This window comes from Heptranchias perlo, chromosome 33 (genome assembly GCF_035084215.1).
Source record: "Heptranchias perlo isolate sHepPer1 chromosome 33, sHepPer1.hap1, whole genome shotgun sequence".
In the NCBI taxonomy this organism is placed as follows: domain Eukaryota; kingdom Metazoa; phylum Chordata; class Chondrichthyes; order Hexanchiformes; family Hexanchidae; genus Heptranchias; species Heptranchias perlo.
Window position 1 is genome coordinate 22,648,137 of NC_090357.1, and position 23,996 is coordinate 22,672,132.

The 23,996-nt window shown below is 42.8% G+C and overlaps 1 protein-coding gene across 3 annotated transcripts in view; it reads right to left on the bottom strand.

Moving 5' to 3' along the window:
* The window catches only part of LOC137301515 (calcium-binding tyrosine phosphorylation-regulated protein-like), a 163,230-nt gene that overhangs the window by 97,312 nt on the left and 41,922 nt on the right, over window positions 1–23,996 (bottom strand). Inside the window, exon 8 of one of the 3 annotated variants that reach the window (XM_067971044.1) lies at window positions 21,122–21,205. The exons of the other annotated variants lie outside the window; for them this stretch is intronic. Within the exon in view, the coding sequence (XP_067827145.1) occupies window positions 21,131–21,205 (75 nt within the window). The 3' untranslated portion in view covers window positions 21,122–21,130. Of the gene's footprint in view, window positions 1–21,121; window positions 21,206–23,996 lie in introns of those variants that run through there. 3 annotated transcript variants of the gene reach the window in all.

Below are 23,996 nucleotides of genomic sequence, written 5' to 3' on the forward strand. Positions count from 1 at the left end.
TGGTATTCACTTGGCATTAACTGGATACTTCCAGCAAATGGTGAATGACACAATCCATATACTTTGCCTTTTCCAGATTTGGCCAAGATACAGATCAGCAATGACCTGATTGAATGGCGGAACAGGTCCGAAGGGCTGAATGGCCTGCTCCTGTTCCTATGTTCCAATGCACACCAATGCTCCCCGTTTGAACGTACAACACCTTTCATTAATGCACGTTAAAAACAAGCAGTGTCCCCTAGCCAATTCTGTTTCAATGGAAGTTCCTTCCAAATTCACTTATGATGAAAAGTTGCTGAATGGCTATGAGTTTCTATGATTCATTGCATGTGGGAGTGGACATTCTGAAATGTCCACCCAATAGCTGATTTTATAAATATCCATAGACATTAAATGGCAGTTCCTGGAGCTCAAAAATATTTATGGACACATATTTATGAAGCAATTAGTCCATGAACATCTGCAAACCCATGACCAGAAGCCTGATGGATAATCCTTAATGCTCAAGTGAAACAGTTTATGAATGTCAATGATCTTCTCTTAATCAATGTGGTCACACAGGATTAATAAAAATCAAATTAATGTAATAAATCTTCATGCAAAACTGTCAATCAGTGCACTGTATGAGGACTGTTTCTTGACAATTTTGGACATTGGTGGATACCCATGATTTATTTTCATTTGTGTAATTCAAGTGACTCATTTCAGTGGTGAAGTCTGTTCAATCTATTTATTACAGATAATTCCTGGTTGATTGTTAAATACAAATCTTCCAGTGGAATTCTTGGGAGTCCACTGGAAGTATTCCAGTGAAATCATGCAATATGATACAGAATGGAATTTGGATTTTTGTTTCTCAAAATCGTTCAAAAATTTAACCAAACAGCCTCTCCCCCAATGTGTGCTGGCCAGGAGTGAGCCATGATACAAATATTCATAACTTTACTTACGAATGGCCCAGCCTCTCATTTATACTCATTATTCCTGCATTGCGCACCAGGGACAGGGTGTCTCGCTCACTAGAAACAAATATTGGGTGCTGGAGGACATGCAATGCATGGCTGTCTAATGGCTAATTTTACTGGTCTGCAAATCGTGCGTCATGCATGCCCGAATTTCCAATCAGCGCTGCTGACAAAGTTGGAAAGTTGCCTCCATGGAGTGCAGATCCATGGGTGCTGGTACCTCACCCAAGTATTCATTCTACATGTGTGAGCATTAATAGTGAGGGTCAGCAGGCTAGTCAACTGTGGAGGGCATCACATCAGAGACCAATTCTGTGGTCACTCAATATACTCACTAACATGCATATGTGCCCCCACATTCGCAAGCTCACAAACACACACTTTCCAGCACAGACAATTGGACACTGATCAGGATTATGCCCTTCCTTCCATTTTATAATTTTATGTTTCACATCTCTTTTATAACTCTAGCATTCCACAGGCTTACCAGCTATTAATTCTTCTTTTCCCCTGCTTGAAGAACCACCTAAATTCAGCTTGGCACCTCCCTCCCATTGCCATGGTTGAGATTTGGCAACTTGCTGGCGTGGCCCCCAAGGTGGCAGAGCCAAGGTGGCTGTTTTATTAAGCTCATCCCATTAAACATTGTTTACAGGCAGCCCACATGAAGAGAAGAGAATCACTGTGTTGCCCATGGAAACAAAGAACTGCTACTTTCCAGGATAGGTTTTACTATTTGGTCATTTATCACAGGTGAGACTGACTCTACGGGGTTATATTGGATTTGTAGAGCAGATTGAGATGGTTTATTGCATTATGGAGGAACTCATGAAGGTATAAAACTGGAATAGAGGTAGAGGTGAATTCACACTCCATAAGTTTAGTGTTGGTGCAAGGCTGAAACTATTTGGCACCGAAGCAAAACTTGGAGTGCGAGGACCAAATTGACTCCAAATTGAAACATGGGTGTGATTATCTCCTCCTGGAAGTCTCACTGTGCTTCCCTCTGGTATCAGATTGAGCACTGACACCGGATCACGGCTGTATTTAAACTATATCGGCAGTGCTGGTTCAAAGTTAAACCCATTTTCCACCAACAGCACTGATGTAGTGTGTACATGCACCCTGTATAAAATAACACAATCTTGCTGAAGGGATCTCCTCGTCTACAAAAACCAGGTGACTCATTAGGTATGTCAAATGAAGAAAAATACAGGCAAACTATATGGTCCAATCTCTCTTAAGGGCATTTCCTACCAGCCTCCAATTACTGTTAGATATAATTAAGTAATAATTTTAAAATCCTAACCACATTACAATCCCATGAGAATTAACAGGTTCCTGTTTAATAACTGCTCTTCCATGCTCTACCCTTCAGTTTGCCGTGCATATTGGAGCATTGCATTAAAATGTGTTCTTATTTTGTCACGACACACACTGCTTCCTAATTTGCCGTTTCTATGGCAAACTTTAGGTTCCATCTGTTAAAGACCAACTTGAAAAATTATTTTTGAATAACTTAACAGCGACTGCAGGGTAATTTCATCTTCGAGTTCCAAATGTGAGCAAAGGCCCTGCGGACAGCGATGCTCCTGACATTTCAGATCCTGGTTATGAAAGCAGAGAACCTCAGAGGTAGTTCGCTGGAGAATTTGCCCTTCTACTCTCATACAAATTACTCTGTTAAATTGTATTCCTTCTTTTATCTCATCTGTTAGCAAGAAATATAAAAACAGATTGTAAGAGCTTCTACAAGTATGTAAAAAGGAAGAGATTAGTGAAAGTAAATGTGGGTCCCTTAGAGGCTGAGACAGGAGAAATTATAATGGGGAATAAGGAAATGGCAGAGACATTAAACAAATATTTTGTATCTGCCTTCACAGTAGAAGACACAAAAAACATATCGGAAATAGTGGGGAACCAAGGGGCTAATGAGAGTGAGGAACTTAAAGTAATTAAGATTAGTAAAGAAAAAGTACTGAAGAAATTAATGGAACTAAAAGCTGACAAATCCCCTGGACCTGATGGCCTACATCCTAGAGTTTTAAAAGAGGTGGCTGCAGAGATAGTGGATGCATTGGTTTTGATCTTCTAGAATTCCCTAGATTCTAGAACGGTCCCCGTGGATTGGATGGGAGCAAATGTAACCCCGTTATTCGAGAAAGGAGGGAGAGAGAAAACGGGGAACGATAGGTCAGTTAGCCTGACATCAGTAGTAGGGAAAATCCTCAAATCTATTATTAAGGGCATAGTAACAGGGCACTTAGAAAATAGGCAGAGTCAACACGGTTTTATGAAAGGGAAATCATGTTTGACAAACCTATTAGAGTTTTTTTGAGGGTGTAACTAGCAGGGTAGATAAGGGGGAGCCAATGGATGTAGTATAATTGGATTTTCAAAAGGCATTCGATAAGGTGCCACAAAAGAGGTTGTTACACAAGATTAGGGCTCATAGGATTGGGAGCAATATATTAGCATGGATTGAGGATTGGTTAATGGACAGAAAACAAAGAGTAGGAATAAACGGGTCATTTTCGGGATGGCAGATTGTAACTAGTGGGGTACAGCAAGGATCAGTGCTTAGACCTCAGCTGTTTACAATATATATCAATGACTTAGACGAGGGGATCGAGTGTAATGCATCCAAGTTTGCTGACGATACACAGCTAGGTGGGAAAGTAAACTGTGAGAAGGACTCAAAGAGTCTGCAAAGGGATATACACTGGTTAAGTGAGTGGGCGAGAAGGTGGCAGATGGAGTATAATGTGGGGAAATGTAAAATTATCCACCTTGGTAGAAAGAATAGAAAAGCAGAATATTTTTTAAAAGGTGAGAGACTAAGAAATGTTGGTAGTCAGAGGGATTTGGGTGTCCTTGTACACAAATCACAAGAAGTTAATATGCAGATACAGCAAACAATTAGGAAGGCAAATGGTTTGGGGTATAAGAGTAAGGAGGTCTTGCTGCAATTATATAGAGCTCTGGTGAGACCACACCTGGAGTACTGTGTACAGTTTTGGTCTCCTTACCGAAGGAAAGATATACTTGCCTTAGAGGGGGCGCAACAAAGGTTCACTAAATTGATTCCTGGGATGAGAGGGTTGTCCTATGAGGAGAGATTGAATAGAATGGGCTTATGTTCTCTGGAGTTTAAAAGAATGAGAGGTGATCTCATTGAAATGTATAAAATCCTTAGAAGGCTTGACGGTTTCCCCTGGCTGGAGAGTTTAGAACTAGGGGTCATAGTCTCAAGATAAGAGGTCGGCCATTTAGGACCGAGATAAGAAAATATTTCTTCACTCAGAGGGTTGAGAATCTTTGAGGGCTGTGGATGCTCAGTCACTGAGAATATTCAAGCCTGAGAGCGATTGATTTTTGGACACTAAGGGAATCACGGGATATGGGGATAGGGCCGGAAAGTGGAGTTGAGGTAGAAGATCAGCCATGATCTTATTGTATGGCGGGGCAGGCCCAAGGGGCCATATGGCCTACTCCTGCTCCTATTTCTTAAAACTTTAATAGAAAACCTGGAAAATGAAAGATTAAAAAACTCTAAAATCTCTGACATGTTGATTTTTATTTGTATATACATATATATATAAAAATATATATATATATATATCTCTACATATATAAATATATATATGTGTCAAGGCCCTGGAGAGGGTGTAGAGGAGATTTACTGGAATGGTAACCAGGGGTGAGGGACTTCAGTTATGTGGAGAGACTGGAGAAGCTGGGGTTGTTTTCCTTAGTGCAGAAGTTAAGGGGAAATTTAAGGAGGGTTGGTAACCAGAGGATACAGATATAAGATAATTGGCAAAAGAACAAGGGGAGAGATAAGAAGAATTTTTCTTACGCAGCAAGTTGTTGTGATCTGGAATGCACTGCCTGAAAGGGTGGTGGAAGCAGATTCAATAATAACTTTCAAAAGGTAATTGGATATATACTTGAAAAGGGAAACAATTGCAGGACTATGGGGGAAGAGCAGGGGTGTAGGACTAATTGGATAGCTCTTTCAAAGAGCCAGCACAGGTAAAATGGGCTGAACAGCCACCTTCTGTGCTGTATGATTCTATGATATAATTCATCATCTTTCCATAATTGCCCTAGGAAGTCAAGTGAGTCAAATTATGTTGGCTGGTTTTTTTTCGCTTATTCTACATTTTTTGAGAATTTTGAATACAAAATGTCAAAAGAAAATTTGCTCCCGGTCACTTTAATTAAACAAACAACCCCACTTCTCTCAGAGCCGTGGCTCAGTAACATGGCTGTATACATCAGCAAGGCCACTCACTGGTTTGCCATTTTCACGGAAAAATGAATGGAATCGCGAGTGCAATCTCCAAAACACTGATAGAAAATCGTGGGATCCCATGAAATAAAAATGGAATTTAACTTACCCAATCACCATGGGCATGATTTTAGCTGGGAGCCAGGAACCCAGCCCATCTTTAGATATCCGCGTAGGGAACTGGGAAGCCAAATGAGTGCGTCGCAATCTGCGATTGTAACTCAATTAAAGGTAAGTATTCATGCTTCCGGGTTTCCCACGCAGCAAACAGCCTGTTGGGAGGGAAAGGAGCCGCAAATCGGAGAGCGGGGAGGAAGGGAAGGAGAGACTGTGGACCCTGTAAGAAATTGGAGGGGTGGGGAGAGGTGAGTGGCTGTGGACGATATTGGGTGAGACTTGGATCAGATCGGGAGGTCCAGCATCGGGGGATCCAACATCGGAAGATCGTCGGGGGGAGGGGGGGGTCCAACATCGGAAAATCAGGGGAGGTCCAACATCAGAAGATCAGGGAGGTCCAGCTTCGGAAGATCGGGGGATGGAGGTCCAGCATTGGGGGTTGGGTTGGGGGGAGTCCAGCATCGTGGGGGGTGGAGGGGAGTCCAGCAGCAGGCGGGGGGGGAGGGTCGGTTGATCGCGGGGGTCATGTTGCACCAGATGACCTTATTGGGCCTGGATGAAGCACTCCTGCTCCTCCTGGCCCACAAGCAGTGCAATAAAGGCATTCACCTCATGGATCCGGCCCTTCCCAGCTGCTTTCACCTGACGTGACTCAGAAGCGATAGGAAACCCAAACAGAAAAAATTAAGTAGCTCAACTATTTCAATGAGGTACATTGCCCCTTTAAGTATCGGCCCACCGGTTTTAAGTGGGGGCGGGACCTCCAGATGTCTGTTGTGTGCGCACATCCAAACAGGCCTGGGTCAAACCCAGAAGTGGGAGCGTTGGAGCCTTGATGCGGCACTGCTTCAAAAATCCACTATTTTTACTGCCCACCCACCCCCAACCCACCCGTTCTTAGGGGTTAGAACTACCCCCCATAAGTCAGTGGCTTGACTCCTTAGTAAAGAAAAATAGACTTGCAGTGCTACTGAAAGGTGTAGGTAACTGAAGGGGGAAATACGATCAGTGCAAATTCAGGACAATTCTCTGAGGTAGCTGCTTTGTGCACATAGCTCTCAGGTGCACCCCAGATCGACTGTTGACGGGTAACTTAAAATAATGATTGGAAAAACAAGCACAGTGCCTGCTAAAATTTCTGACGTGTTCTCGGCAGGCAAGGCTGCCCATGACCTCTTCTGGCCAGCTTGGATCACACACTGGAAATGGTCATTAAACCACAAGAGTTGATTCACAATTTACTGACTGATCAATGCCCAAGTTATATGAAACATAATAGATGCTGATAGATGGGCAAGACGCCAGGAGCAGCTAAGTAGCAAGGCACTTTAGATCGCAGTAAGAAATTAAAACAAAATGATAATTGCTCCTTCATTTTAACTAAGGTTTACATGTTTGTTAACTATGCAAAGGTTATGAAATAACTGTCTTAAAAACAGAAACAACTCATTTGAAATTCGTGCACAGTTGAAAAGATGAGATTTGGATGGCATTAGTGATGCATTAATCATGAGTTCCACTGAGTCTTTCTGCAACAGCAGATGATTATAAATTAGAAAATAAAACTTATTTTTAGTACCGTGGAATTTTATTGGTAGTCCTTAGGAAATGTTCCCTCATTCAATTCACTTCTGCGATTTAACACCACTCACGACTGCAATTTGTTGACTGGAATTACTTTCAAACTCTCCTTCCCCACAGATCTTTGGCAGCCATTCTGAAATCTCCAGGAGATTCTCTCCATCGGCTATTTGTTTATGATTTCACTAAAAAGAGCAAACAGATAAAATCTTCTCTCTTAACGTTTTAACAAAGCCCTTTACATTGTCAAATAAGTCTTGATCTTGGCATGGGTCACAAAGCTAGGTAAAATTTTCAGTTCCATTACTCAGCAATTGATTATGAAATATTATGTTTTAAAAGACTCATTCACCCCCTCTTTTTCTTACTTCCATTTATCTTTCTTTTTTAACCTTTTCATCAGGTCCTGCACTTGAGAATTTTTTTTCATTCTCCAAACTCATTACAAAGACTGCAACCACTGGGATATTTTTCCATTGTTTTTCCTTCAGCATTTCATGGATACTACAAATCACATTGCTTATCATTGGGAGCTAGATGTTCCCTGGCTCTAGGTTCATGATGGTGTCTTGTAGGCTGAGGGTAAATTCAGAAGCGGTGATGCAGTGACAGCCTCGATTCTCATTATCTCTTCAAGCGGTTCATGCCCCATACAGAATTGTGTTGGTAACAGCTGTGAGGATCAGCACAGTTAGCACCAGTGATTACTCACATCTGCAATAAAGTACGGGCAGAATGTATAGGCTCATTAGAAATGAATGTATCGTCAATAAATATATGTAAATTGTAAGATGAGTCATTATAATGTGTTTCTAAAAGGGCGCCAGTCAGCCTCTGTTGCCTGAACTTAGCGTCATTACACATCCACAGACATCAAACTAAGACTTAGACTGCAAACCATCACATTCCCCTACTACTTGCTGTATGAGGGGAGGGAGGGAGGGAGGAAGGTGAGGAACACCCTAATAATGGGTGAGGGTAGCAGACCCATTAGCTTTTTTGACATATTGATGTCCAGAACAAAGGTGTAATTAGGCACACATACATCATGAACAGCACACATATACATATATATATCCCAGACATATATGCACACACACATCATACATCACACATTATGCACACATATACATATATACTGTTGGCTGCAACACCTTTCTTTGACACCTCTTTCTAAATTGCCCATTTTGCAGCTTATTTGGCAAAGCAATTAGCAGATTTAAATATTTTGAAATATTCCATTTCATTAAATATTCCCAAAGGAGTACATTTTCCTCTTTTTGTGAATAAATAGTTAACTCAGTTTTGCATCCACCTTAATGGACCCAAATCAAAATGGCGGCAGGTGCAATTTTGCTGTTGCGTCAGCAAAACAAATCCATTACCAGAAAACTGACCAATCATGAGGCACCTGTAATTATGTTCCTTTCACACTACTAAGGTAACTAAATTAATAGTTACAACTGATGAAAGTGTTAGGAATCCAGCTGCGGAGTATGCAAAACTTCCACATATTGTGGAAAATATTGATTTACACTCGAGGCTCGGTCATCCCACAAAAGAAACCGAGTTTTAAAAGAGACGTGGACTGAGTATTGTCTGTACCACTTTGGGTGTAAGGTATTGCATGGAGGGAGCACCAGAGAGGAAAATCAGGTGGGCAGGATTGCCCTGCCCTTAATGGAGCCCACCCGATTGTCATTTCATTAACTTAGATGGCAGGAAAATGGGACCGGCTTCTACTACTAATGTAATTGGGCAGGGAGGATACACTGCACTTGTCAGCAACAGAAAACTCCACAGACCCAGTGATACACATTAATTTACAATGGTGAAGGTCATGAGTTTACTATAAAATCATTAGTGGCACTGGACTCCTTGAGTTGATGTAGAAGAGAGGTGCTCTTGGTAGAGAGATTACAGCAGTAAGGTTAAACCTTATAGAAATTCATATTTCAATTTCAAGTTAAATACCTTGACCTATTTAGAAAATTGTATGAATTATAAATACAATTTTTACTGTACTTGGTAGATATTATTTTATAGTTAGTGCCAGGCTACTATTCAAGTTTGGATTAATTTACAACTGAGAAACACTGAAAGCACAAGCTTGAGAAACAGAACTGGCACTACAGCATACAATATTCTGCAAATTTGAGGAACCTGTCTATTTGATATTCTGCAAAATACCGTTCCTTAAGTCATGAGTAAAAAAAGAAAACAATGAGTTCTGATATGTTTAAGAATGTTTCCAATATAGAAAGAAGTTGCATCAATACAGCACTTTATCACATTCTCAGGACATCTCAAAGTACTTCACATTCAATGCATTACTTTTGAAGTGTAGTCACTGCTGTTATGTAGGAAAATACAGCTGCCAATTGGTCACAATAAGATCCCACAATCAGCAAATGACATGGTAGTTTTGGGAGGAGTAATGGTGGCCAAGACACTGGGAGAACTCCCTGCTTATCTTCAAATAGTGTCATGGGATCTTGAATGTCCACCTGAAAGGCAGACAAGGGCATCAGTTTAACATGACAAGAAAAGGTTGGCAGCTCAGACATTGCAGTACTCAGTACTGCACTGAAGTGTAAAAGTTGGTTGAGGGATGAATGTTAGCCAGGACATTGGGAGAACTCTCTGCTCTTGTTCAAAAAAGTGGCATGGGATCTTTTACATCCACTGAATAGTTTAACATCTCACCCAAAGGACGGCACCTTTGTGTGGCACTGAAAAGACAAAGGGGTTGAAATTTTGCTGTGCAATATCAACAGACAGAGAAATTCAATACAAATGTGTGAATATATTTTTTAATACTGCACAGCACAATTTCAACCTAAAACACAGGAAGAGTGTGACAAAAAAAGTGATCAAGGCTTTATGGGAATCCAGGTATAAGAGAAACCTGAGAAAAGTTGAGACCCTTAAAAGGAGGTAAACTTTACCTTGTGGTTTCTGTTTAAAGAACTAGCCTCAGTGAGTAAATGGCACTGATTGGTTTCATTTGCTTTCATCCTGCACTGCCATCCGTTCCTGTCCCCAAGCCACCAAAGACAAGGCAGGCAACCTCAGGTTCTGTGAGCAAGCTAGATGCAAGAATAAGGCAGACCGAAAGGATTTTCTCTCCGTCTTTACCCTCTGCCATGGGAAAGCACATCTCAACATCACTGCAGCTGAATTCAGGACCTTAGTGGTGTGAAGGTTGCATCTGCAAGCCTCTCTGAGGCAGTAACACTGCAATCTGGGCTACTGACATCAAATGTCGAACTCAACCAGTGTCACTCGGCAATCAGGAGCTCAGAGGCCTACAGGCTGAGAAGAGATGAAACCTGCATGATAGTTACATAGGAACGTTCGAGGGCTTCATGTGGGATCACAATTTCAGGTGTGTTAACACAAGCTAAAATGTCAGGTCATTAACTCTAGAGCAAAGCCAAATAACACATCAGACTTATTGAAGTAAGGAACTCTTGAAGCACAGAGCAAAGTTATCAACGTCTGAAGAAAGTGGTTTCTGGGCAGAATTGATCTTCATTTCTGTTTGTTTTGCTTTCTTCATTTTAAAGAGTCAACAGGATACAGTCTTTGTTTTGATGATAAATCGTATCCCACCTCATTGGGGTGGGGGAGATGTGCACAAAAACAGATGGAATTTAATAAACATTTAGATAAGATTCTAAACTCCCAGCTTGGCTCGTAGTAGCACTCTCACTGGCTGGAAGTATTCATGTATGGTGAAAACAGGATTAGGTTCAGTTGTAATGACCCCCATGGTGAAGTAGCCTATCAACACTCACCTTTTACTTTTATACATTAATAATGGTCTGCTTGTGGAAGGTTTCAAATAATGATTTCAGAAGAGAAAGGGCAGGGAGAAAATTGGTAAAATAGTGTATCAGAAAAAGAACATCAAAGGAGAGTGAGTTCTCCAGGATCACACGGCAAAAGGGAAGAAGTCATTGCCCATCCCACAATGTCGCTGGAAAGGGTGGAAATATGGCAGAGCAGGACTTCCGGTCGTCACTTTGACCAGCATTGAGTGTCAGAAATACCGCCAATAGGATTATTTGTATTTTCAGGGTGGGCATTTGCATGTAATAGAGGCCACCCACTGAATAGGCAGAATTCAGAGGGGTTTCTACCACTCCAAAAGGGGGCACCCATAGCCCAGGATCGATTATCTTAGTTCTCTTAATTCTTGGAGCCCTAAGGAGGCCCGGAATAGAACCAAACACCTGCAGTGGATCCGCTGGGCCTATCGGGGGTGAGCTGGGTGAAATCCCCAGGGAAGCCGGGGAATGTCCCCAGTCGCACCCGAAAGGCTCAACTTTGATATAATTGGGGGTTGGACCCATGAAACTGAGAAAGTTGGCAGATCCGGGTTCAGCACCACGATTCTGTCTCCCTCCCCCTACAAACCGGGATCTCTAGCTTCTTAAATATACCAAGACTAGCGGGTAGTTGCGGCAGACAGGTGGCAAAGTAGTGTTCGCAGACAGACTAAAACCGTGTAATTTAATTTATGGCAAAGGGAATTAAAAACCAGAGAGAAATAATTGTGCTTTTATATAGAGATATAATTTTCATTTCTCAGCTCCCAATGTGATACTTCATTACAATTAATTAAAAGTTCAATGAAAAACTGCCAGAGGTAAAGTACCGAGATGGAGGAGGTGCCCAGTTGGGTTGGAGCCAATATGCAATCCCAAGATCAACCAGGGAGGTCCTACAAAGTCTGTTAGTCAATAAAAGCAACTCACACATAGGTGGAGAAATTAGCTTGGGCCGGCCCAAAACAGGTGAGGTGCTGCAAGCTTGTTCCAGAAGCCAAAGGCCTGAGGCTCGCCCGAAATTGTGCCATGGGCCTCATTTTAATAATAGAGGTGAGGCGCCTGTCCTGCCTCCAGAGGCAGCTCACTCTGGAAGATTTTTCTTTTTCCTTCTATTTATGTCAAATGAGTCATTCTATTCATAGAATCATAGAATGGTTACAGCACAGAAGCAGGCCATTCGGCCCATCGAGCCTGTGCCGGTTTTTTGTAAGAGCGATCTAGTTAGTCCTATTCCCCCATTCTTTCCCTGTAGTCATGTAAATTTTTTCTCCTTCAAGTATTTATCCAATTCCTTTTTGAAAGCCACGATTGAATCTGCTTCCAACACTACTCTATAGTTCTTGCACTTCTGTAATTTCCCAGCAAATTTTCTCCACTATATCCTTCCCACTAATTGGTGGCCTATAGAATACACCAGTAGTGTAATGGCACCTCTATTGTTTCTTAATTCTAACCAAATAGATTTTGTCCTTGACCCCTCAAGGACATTCTCTCTTTCCAGCACTACAATATTCTCCTTAATTAATACTGCCAACCCCCTCCTATTTTTCCTTCCCTATCTTTCCTGAACACCTTGTATCCAGGAATAATTAGCACCCAATCCTGCCCTTTTTTGAGTCAGGTCTCCGTTATCGTCACTACATCATATTCCCATGTGGTTATTTGCGCCTGCCGCTCATCAACCTTATTTATCGCTTTGTGCCTTTACAAACACGCACTCATCCTATCTTAGACCTTTTTGTATTCTCTTAGTCTAATCCCACCTAATACTGTACTATTTCTTACTCTAGTGCTATCTATCTCTCCCAATCCTTTGAGCACCCTGTTTTTCCTTTCTAATGCTACATCCTGGTGCCCATCCCCCTGCCAATTTAGTTTAAACCCTCCCCCATAGCACTGGTGAACATCCCCGCGAGGACATTGGTCCCAGCTCTGTTGAGGTGCAACCCATCCATCTGGAACAGGTCCCTTCTGCTCCAGAACTGGTCCCAATGCCCCAAGAATCTGAAGCCCTCCCTCCTGCACCATGTCTCTAGCCACGCATTAACCTGCCTTATCTTCCTATTTCTGTACTCACTGGCGCGTAGCACCGGGAGTAATCCAGAGATTACTACCTTCGAGGGCCCGCTTTTTAACTTCCTCCCTGGCTCCTGAAACACTGACCACAGGACCTCATCCCTTTTCTTTTCTATGCCGTTGGTAACCACCGAGACCACAACTTCTTGCTGTTCCCCTTCCCCCCGCAGAAAGTCTGGTTCAGCCTGAGACAGTGGCCAGGGAGGGGGATGGAATCGGTGACGAGGTAAAGGAGTTTGAGTCGGGGGCCGTAGACGATGACTTCAGTCTACCCAATATTTAGTTGGCGGCTCATCCAGGACTGGATGTTGGATAAGCAGTCTGACAACACAGAGGCGGTGGAGGGACGAGAGAAGTTTGAGTTATACTGGCTCCTGTAATTCAATCATCCAAGCACGGGAAGTGCAACAGAAGCCAATTTATCAGCCCCTCCCCTCCCCTCCCCGCTCACCCTGTCACTTCTCAGATTTCCTGCTGGAAGTGTGGGGACGTGGACATATTGGAATAATATGCAAATGACGAAAATACATCATTCACCATAGTTGTGTTATAGCAAAATAGCACACAAGGAACGCCTGCTAAATGGTCCAGAAGTCTGTGGAATTAATTGCTGAGCAATCGATTTCATAGACTTTGGCACCAAATAGAAAAAAATGGAAAATTATCTTCCGAATTTACACTGGCAACACTGTGACTGCCTGCAGCACAATGGTGGACAGGCCTCAGAGGCCTGCTACAGCCATTCTCCAGCCAGACTCCAGCCAGACTTGTTGGCAGAGGCTGGGGAGCCCAGAGGCCGCTTGAAACATGATGCCGGAGCAAGCCCAGCAGGCATGGAGCAATACCTCAGCAAGAATCAGTGCCTGAAGGAAGGTTGGAGAAGAGAAAAAATAAATGATTATGATAACATAATTGATAAGATAGCTGTGGTAGTGGAGATGTATCACAAGGTCCTTGAAGTGTGAAAAGGCTACATTGCTCCAACAGAATTTACAGTAGACCTTTTTTTAATTTAAGGATTGTTAATCGGGTGTTGTTATGGGACAAATTCAAATCCACCAGTGACTGGAAGCAGTTGTAGTTCTCAATGAGCTGCTCAGGGAACTGAATGAACAGAGGGATATAACCTTCCATGACGCACACAAGGTCCCAGAGTGGCAGACAGAGGTGTAAAGGAACAACTCATTAGGACAATGCTTATCATTCTGTAGGGTGAGTTGCAATACTAGAAACTTCACTCAATCAGGCACAAAAATGAATTATTACCCTATCATCTGCAATAAATTGGGCGAATTTGAAGGGTCAGACAGTCTCCCTGTGTGAATTTGCTCTAGAAGGTTATATACACCATATTGAGGTGATGCTTGTAACTGGAAGATCACTAAATTCATCACAATTGAGCAAACATTGGACACTTGAACGTGTATGTGTAGTACAGCCCTGAGTTGCCATCACAACATGCAACAGACTGGCAGTTATTTGTGACAACCCTCCACATGCCCCTTAGCATTGTACCTCGGGTAAAAGATACAAGTGCACCGTAGAATTCAGAATTGTACCACGAGGAAATAAATGCTGACGCTTTTAGCACACAAAGTGGTTTGGGTCACGCTTGCCTGACCTAGAGGATATCTTTATAGGGCAAACCTCCAAATGTAACAGATGTTTTCATTTCGTGGAACCTCATGTACTGAATGAAAAACTGATCCTCCATGGACTCCCGCTCCGCGAGAAAAATGAACTTCGGGCCGCCAGCAGCTGGCCCTCAGGTAAGTTCTGGGAGGGGGGGAATGGATGGGGCAACGGTGGGGGCGGGAGGGGGTACAATCGCCAGGTCTGTGGTGTTGGAGGGAGCACCCCTGCTCCTCCTAGTTCCACGGAAAGAGCTTCTTTAAAAAAAAATGAAAAAACTTACCTGTCCAGTCTCAATGCTTGGCCCGCTGGTAGGTAACTAATTTCTCCAAGGGTGTCTTTCAACAGGTTCTAGGCACCTCATTATTTAAGGAACCTAATGCCTGTTTTGGACATCTGCCCGGGATGGCTAAAAAATGGTCCCCGCGAAATAGCTATGGGACCAACACCTGTACAGATTGGGCGCAGGCCGTCCAGCTGCTAAATTGGTATGCATTGAGCCCGTTTTATGTTTGAAAAATGGGCACAATGCATACCAATTTCTACCCGATAGTGCTTTGAGCAATACGACTATAATGACTGTCTGATAAGCCTGCTCAGCTTAAAGATTTATAACTGCAGTGACTTTCACAGACATGAGCAGGTTAGTAAAAATCAATCAGTTACTCTCCAAAATCTGGAGCTAGCCTTGCCTGGCCTGTGTTATCGCCATTATTGGTTAATCTAAATCTCCTTACATGCTATTCTGAAGATAACTTATTCTTATTCTATACTGCTGGAGACAGTCTTCTTCTAGTCTTTTCCTCTTCAGTCAAATCTCCTCAAACAGTAAATGCTACTACAAAAAGAAATTACATGGAATTTACAGCACAGAAACAGGCTATTCGGTCCAACTGGTCCATGCCGGTGTTTATGCTCCACCTGAGCCTCCTCCCACCTTATTACATCTAACATCTGTCAACATATCCATCAGCATATCCTTCTATTCCTTTCTCCCCATGGAAAGACAATGTGCAAATGGTTCAGTTACCTCTGTTCAAACTGGATTTAGTGTTCATGCAGAAAATAATTTCAAAAACTGGAACATGGCAGCCCAGCTAATATTAGCTCACCACATTCACACTCCTGAGGATTCTGTGTATCTGGTTCTACCCTATGCCATCAGGATTTAGCAGGAGAGATCAATGCACAGAGAAGAGATCATCAAAAGGATGGTTTAAATTCCTGGGAAACTGGAACAATTTTCATTCCATCAGTGATTGTCATATCAGAGACTCCTATCCCCAATGGTACATACCTTGATTAGTTCCTGCAGGGCAACCACTAATAAAGTTGGTAACGAAAAATGGTAATAGTTTGTGCAATGGTGTTCTACTGAGTTCCCTCTGAACATGGAATTGCTCACTGACCCAATTGTTGTAGGTCATCCAAATACACAGTGCCTCGCTGACTCAACAGACTGCATGAAAGTCAAAATCACTAAATAGATACCGATTCAATCACAGCTATGCTGTCAAACGGAATGTTTCAACACATATAAGGCTGGATGGATTCGATACCATCTACAGGAAAGGGCAATTCTGATTTTTAAAATGAAGACCATCAGATGAAGACCGTCCTGGGTTTTAACCCTAAAATTACTCTTAATTTTACAATATTGTGCATTTTCTCTATATATGGCTTCTGCACTCTGCGCCATACACCAGCCACATAAATGTGTCAATGCAACTTCTGAACTAGCTACTGGGAAATGCACAAGGGGAGGACCTCGGGTTACTCATTGGTTGTGGTTGTTGGAGGCCAATCATCTCAGCTCCAGGACATCACAGGAGTTCCTCAGGGCAGTGTCCTAAGTCCAAACATCTTCAGCTGCTTCATCAATGAACTTACCTCCATCATAAGATCAGAATTGGGGCTGTTCGCTCATGATTGCACAGTGTTCAGATCCATTTGCAATTACTCAGATAATGAAGCAGTCCGAGCCCACACGCAGCAAGAGCTGGAACAACATCCAGGCTTGGGCTGATAAGTGGCAAATAACATTCGCGCCACACAAGTGTCAGGCAATGACCAATGAATGTAGTACTCCAGGCGGCTCTGACCAAGGCTTTGTACAACTGAAGCATCACATCCTCACTATTGTATTCCAAAGCATTGAGTAAAAGGCCAACATTCCATTAGCCATTTTGATTGCATTTTGTACCTGTGCACTAACTTTCAGTGATTTGTGTACGTGGACATCTAAATTACTGCTCCTCCACAGCTTCTAGTCTCTCACCATTAAGAAAATATTCCAATTTGTCTTTCTTGGATCGAACATAGATGACCTCACACTTCCCCACATTGAACTCCATCTGCCACTTTTTGCCCACTCACTTAGTCTGTCTATGTCCCTTTGTAACTTCCTGTTCCCATCTACACAACTTACTATGTCTCCTAACTTAATGTCATTTGCAAAATTGGATAAACAACTCCCTATTCCTTCATCCGAGTCATTAATAAATATGGCAAAAAGCTGAGGCCCCAGTACAAATCCTTGGGGAACACCACTTGTCACATCCTGCCAATCAGAGTACATTCCCTTTATCCCTACTCTCTGTCTCCTACTTCCCAAACAATTACTAACCTATGCCACAAGGTTACCTCCAATTCTCTACGCTTTTATTAGAAATTTCTTTACACAGAGAGTTGTTGGAGTATGAAATGCTTTGCCACAGGGAGCGATTGAGGCAGATATCATGGCATCTTTTAAGGGAAAATTGTATAAATATTTGAAATAGATTCAGGGCTATGGGGAGAGAGCAATGCAGTGGGGTTAATTTTGGATTGCTGTAGCAAAGAGCTAGCGAAGACATAATGGACCATATGATCTTCTTTGTGTTGTAAACTCCTTTGATTGCATGACAGTGCTACTGAGATTGGTATTTCATCACACAGAGCTGTGGCCATAATCTATGCACCACCATTCCATGCCACAGCAAACTGGAGCTTTAATATGACCTAAAATGATCTTTGAAATTATATGTAGGTGTTTGTTTATACGGACTGAATTTTCCAACTCTCCTCCTTCCCCCCAACCCCCTCCAGTGCACTTTAATTACTAGCAATGGAAACATTATTGATGTACATTGAAATTTTGTTCTGTAACTAGGCTAGAGGCACTGTTATTTTCAGTGGGGAAAATTAGAGGTTGCCTTTCCACCTGCTGCTCAGGTAGACTCGGCACTAATTTCAGCTGCATTATACTAGAGAGACTTACTACAGTTTCTGTACTTTATGCTACTATTAACCCTGTGAAAGTGTCTGCCTCTGCCTTGTGTGAGTAGCGTTGAGCGTTCACTAATGATGTTATTTTTGGCTGTTTCCTTTCGAAAGCACCTAAGGCAGGTCTGGAGATAATGAGCTGTTGGCTGTTTATGTAAGAATCTGAATAAAGCAAGCTCCGTGTATTCACTGACACTGATTGATAAGCATAAACCATACTAGAAATATTGCCATCAAAAAAAAATAATGGTACAACACATTTTTTAAACAAAATATTATATTATATTTACTCTGTACTATGATACAATTACAGTCTTCATAATTCTGTTACATGCGAGTGTCCCAGATAACTCTTTGGAAAGTGGGACATTCAGCTTACTCTCTCTTTCAAGGTGACATAGCAAGCTGAAGGGAGGTAAATGCAACATAGGCTATGCAATAAACATTGTACATTACTGCAGCTTGGCTCAATTGGTTGAAGGTAGAGGGTTCAAGCCCCACACAAGAACTTGTGCATGCAATCCAGGCTGACAACCCAATGCAATACTGAGGGAGTGCTGCATTGTTGCAAGTGCTAACCTTCGGATGAGATGTTAAACTAAGGTTGTGTCTGCCTGTTCAGGGGACTTTAAAGATCCCATAGTATGATTTTAACAACAGGAGGAAAATGGCTGGTGCCCTGGTCAATATTCATCAATTAGTAATGTAGAAAATAAAAACAGGTGACCTGGTCATCGATCTCACTGCTGTTTGTGGAATGTTGCTGCTGCAGAATAGCTGCAGTGTTTGCCTACATCATAGTTACTGCACTTCAAATAGTAACTTATTGTACAGTCCCCACCGCATATAGCAGGCACGTTTGTGCTGATGCAATTTTCCCGCTATACGCGGTGAACGGTAAGACCAATGCCACGAAATAACTCCCAAAGCTGCCTGAAGTCTCCACTTTCTGATTGCTGCGAAACTGACAAACTGGGACATGTGGAACTTGGTGTATTTTCTTACACATAATTGTTAACACTGTGAGCAGCTCACGGAGACTTCAGGCAGCTTCAATCAGCGGATTGAAGCTGCCCAAAGTCTCCACTTTCTGACTGCCTCCCGTAATAGTCAACAGCAGCCAGAAGGCCCAAAGATCCATAGGAACTTGTACAGAAAAGTCCAAACTTATCGTAATGGTCTTCTTCTCCTTGCTGTCGGGCCCCCTCAGTATGTTGTCTGAAGGGGAGGTTCTCGGTGCAAGGCTTACTGCGAGCTTTCGGGGACACCGCTGATTATGCCTCTGTGAAGTGCCTTGCGGTTTTTTTCTACATTAAAAGTGCTGTACAAATGCAAATTGTTGTTGAGGAAATTGAGGTCGGAGGGTTAAGGACACCTTCTCTTGCTTCATTCCCATTATAACACTGGGTCTGCACCTAATGCTGGCGCAAGCCCAGGTTCAGCCGGTTCAAAAACCCCACAAATCCTGGACTAGGGCAAAGAGGGCCGATACTCAACATAACGTATCTCCACCCTTTTTCCTCTCTGCAGTGCTTAGAAAATCACCATAACCCAGGTGATGCAAACAGGAATATCGAGGTCAAGAATTCGTGGGCGCCACTGGTTATCGGTGGGAGCATAATTCTCTATGCTTCTCTCAAGTCACCTAAAGGGCATGATTTTAACTTGGAGCTAGGAACCTAGCCCATCCCTAGGTATTCGCGTAGGGAATCCAGAAGCCAAATGAGTGTGTCGCAATCTGCAATTGCAACTCAATTGAAGGTAAGTATTTATGCTTCTGGGTTGCCCACGTGCCAGGCAGCCAGATTGATGGGTTGGCTGCTTGTCGGGAGGCAAAGGAGCCGTGAATCAGAGAGGGAGGCGGGAGGGAGAGATCGTGGACCCTGGAAAAAATCAGAGGGGCTCCTGCCAGCATCGGGGGTGGGGTGGATCAGCCAGCATCGGGATCGGGGTGGGGAGTCCAGCCAGCATTGATGATCGGGGGGGGGGGGTAATCAGCCACCATCCGGATCGGGTAGGGGAGGGGTGTCCAGCCAGCATCGGGGATCGTGGGGGTCAGCCAGCATCGGGGATAGTGGGGGTCAGCCAGCATCGGGGATCACGGTTGGAGAGAGGGGTGAGCCAGCATCAGGGATCAACGTCGTGACCGGTGGGGGGGGGGGAATCCAGCGTCGGAGGTTGAGGGGATCCAGTATCGGGGTGGGGGGAGGGAGTGGTCGGCTGATCATGGGGGTCATGTCGCGCTAGGTGAGCTTGTTGGGCCTGGATGAAGCACTCCTGGTTCTCCGGGTCCACAAGCAGTGCAATAAAGGCACTCAACTCATGGATCTGCTCTTCCCGCCTTTCACCTGATGTGAATCGGAAGCGATGGGAAACTCAAACAGATAAGGTTAAACTCATTTAAATTTTGCAATACACAAAGAATAGTACCTCAACTATTTCAATGAGGTACATTGCCCTTTTAAATAGCGCCACCGTCTGTAAGTGGGGGTGGGACTTCCTGGTGCATGCTGTGCGCACGCGTCCAAATACCTGGGTCAAACCCAGAAGTGGGAACCGGGATGTGGTCCCACTCCAGAAAGCTGTTATTTTAACCTCCCACATTCACCCCCAACCCACCCGTTCTTGGGGGTTAAAATTACCCCCATAGTCTTATTCAGGGTTCAAATCAGTCATGTAATGTGCACTGTGGCTCCTTGGCATATGATTCAGGAAGGATGCTAAATTCTTCTCATCCTCAGTGGGAGTCCATGGATGTCTTGGAGATAGGAGCCTTGATTCTCTAACCCAATTTAAAATGAGCCACAACAAGGAAATCAGATAAAGGATGCACCCCAAGGGCGCTAGATTATAAGGGAAAACAAGTTATTTAATTCTAAATAACTAAATGGTGAGACCACAGTTTGAACATTGAAATTTTAAACATCTAACTTTTTGAATTACATTGATCTGTTGGAGAGAATTTTTTTTATTCGTTCATGGGATATGGGCGTCGCTGGCGAGGCCAGCATTTATTGCCCATCCCTAATTGCCCTTGAGAAGGTGGTGGTGAGCCGCCTTCTTGAACCGCTGCAGTCCATGTGGTGAAGGTTCTCCCACAGTGCTGTTAGGTAGGGAGTTCCAGGATTTTGACCCAGCGATGATGAAGGAACGGCGATATATTTCCAAGTCGGGATGGTGTGTGAGTTGGAGGGGAACGTGCAGGTGGTGTTGTTCCCATGTACCTGCTGCTCTTGTCCTTCTAGGTGGTAGAGGTCGTGGGTTTGGGAGGTGCTGTCGAAGAAGCCTTGGCGAGTTGCTGCAGTGCATCCTGTGGATGGTACACACTGCAGCCACAGTGCGCCGATGGTGAAGGGACTGAATGTTTAGGGTGGTGGATGGGGTGCCAATTCAGAGAAGAATGGTAAGAGCAAATCCAAGACTACAGGCTGCACTTGTTTCTGTTTAGAACACAACCAACAGTGAAATTTAGAATAACTTTAACACTGTTAAATCGAGTTACATCAGGTCTACAGCACAGAAACAGGCCATTTGGCCCCATTGGTCTATGTCGACGTTTATACTCCACACGAGCGTCCTCCCTCCAAACTTCATCTAACTCTATCAGCATACCCTTCTCCCTCGTGTGTTGATCTAGCTTCCCCTTAAATGCATCTATGCTATTTGCCTCAAGTACTCCTTGTCGTAGCAAGTTCCACATTCTTACTACTCTTTGGATATAGAAGTTTCTCCTGAATTCCCTATTGGAATTATTAGTGACTATCTTATATTTATGACCTCTAGTTTTGGACTCCCCCACAAGTGGAAACATTTTCTCTACTTCTACCCTATCAAATCCTTTCATTATCTTAAAGACCTCGATCAGGTCACCCCTGAGCATTCTCTTTTCTAGAGAAAAGAGCCCTAGCCTGTTCGGCCTTTCCTGATAAGTATATCCTCTCAGTTCTGGTATCATCCTTGTGAATCTTTTTTGCATCTTCTCCAATGTCTCTATATCCTTTTTATAATATGGAGACCAGAACTGTGCACACTATTCCAAGTATGGTCTAACCAATGTTCTGTACAAATTTAACGTAACTTTTCTGCTTTTCAATTCGGTCCCTCTAGAAATGAACCCCAGTGTTTGGTTTGCCTTTTTTATGGCCTTATTAACCTGCATCACTACTTTTAGTGATTTATGTATCTGTTCCCCTAGATCCCTTTGCTCCTCTATCCCATTTAGACTCTTATTATCCAAGCAGTATGTGGCCTCCTTATTTTCCCTACCAAAATGCACCACCTCACACTTACCTATATTGAAATTCATTTGTCAATTACACGCTCATTCTGCAAGTTTATTAATGGCTTCTTGATTTTTGACGCATTCTTCCTTTGTATTAACTACATCCCCCAATTTGTTGTTGTCTACAAATTGAAATTATACTTCTGATTCCCGAGTCCAAATCATTGGATTGTGAACAATAGTTGTCCCAGCACCCATCCCTGTGGAACACCACTTCCCACCTTTTCCCAGTCTGAGTAGTTACCCTTAACCCCTACTCTGTTTTCTGTTTTGTAGCCAACTTGCTATCCATTCTGCTACCTGTCCCCTGACTCTACATGCTCTGACTTTAGTCATGAGTCTGCAATGCAGTACCTTGTTGAAGGTCTTTTGAAAATCCAAATGTATTACATCTACTACATTACCCTTGTTTACTCTTCCTGTTACTTCTTCAAAGAATTCAATAAGGTTGGTCAAGCATGACTTTCCCTTTTGAAATCCATGCTGACTACTCTTTATTATATTTTTGTTTTCTAAATGTTTTTCTATTACATCTTTGAGTAAAGGTTCCACTATCTTTCCTACCACCAACGTAAAGCTAACAGGTCTACAGTTCCCTGAACTTGTTCTATCTCCCTTTTTAAATATAGGAATAACTTTGGCTGTTCTACTCATTCCATCACAACTGCAGTTGCTGAGATTTTAAAGATTCTTGCTTTTTTTCTGGGTGGTACAAAACTTTCTTTTTCAGCTTATTTTCTGCTACCCACCTCCTCTCTGACATCCCAAGCCACAATTAGTGGTGAACGAACAAGGAAGAATTATCATTAATGTAACGTACTCTAATAAATCTATTTTTTGTCCTTCTCTCCTGAAGGCATTGACTTGGTACAGTTCAACAGGCACGAGCAATCCTTCAGATGCCTTACCTAAGCAGCCAATCTCTGTGCAAGTGCCTGGACAATGGCTGACTGCAAGCTATTCAGTAGTTCATAGTGTTGCAGTGTAATAGTAAAATACCAAAAACCATGAGTAGCCATATTTGTTGTTGGCAGGGCAAATATGTTTGCCTCAGTAAAAATTTGACAAGCCCAAATTTTTCAGGCTGGGCTGAATTTTTCTCCACAAGCCAGTCTCCTGCTCACTCCCTATAATCTTTAATATTCCTGTTTTTAAAGCAACTATGTAACTCCCTTTTAAAAAAATGGGATAAATATAGATAGTTGTTTAAAAATGAGATAGGGATCTTGCTACTGTTTGCTATCCAATGACGCTCACTCGATAGCGATCAGCAGTGGGAACGATGGCTTATTTTCTCTCCGCAGCCCACGGCACTGAGCCAAAAGTAGTGCCCTTACTGCTCGTCCCACTGAGGTCATCAACCTTGGCACACACTGCGAATCAACCTGAGAGCTGCCTTGTCCATAGAGCTCCATTCCATAAGTGGACAGTGTACTCCCCAACTGAGCCATCTGGGAGAGCTTGATGCAATATGCATTTGAATTTTACACATACTTTCATTGCATGAAACGGAGTGTTTAGATGGCTCATCACTCCACATGGTGTCCTGTCTCAGCTATGTTAAGTTTTGTTTATAGTGTCACTTTGCACAACTCATCGAACTCAATTGCATCTTGTGAAGTTTTGAATTTGTTTTTTTTCACAGCTGGAATTATGACGCTCCTTACATATAAAATTAGGGCTCAATTAAGACAAAATTGATTTCATATTTACAGCAAATAGGTGCGTCTAACAGTGGAGACACAACAAGGAAACAAACATAGAGGGAAAAGATAATCACTGAAAGCCACCATCACCATCATTCAGTTTTTAATCAATATATAAACTGCTTTATTACACACTCAGCATCAAACTCAGTAAAATAATCACATTTCAATAAGCCAGCAAATAATTTAAAACAAAACTAAAATCAGCAAAACATGGCATAAGTTTAACATAAATAGTTTTAA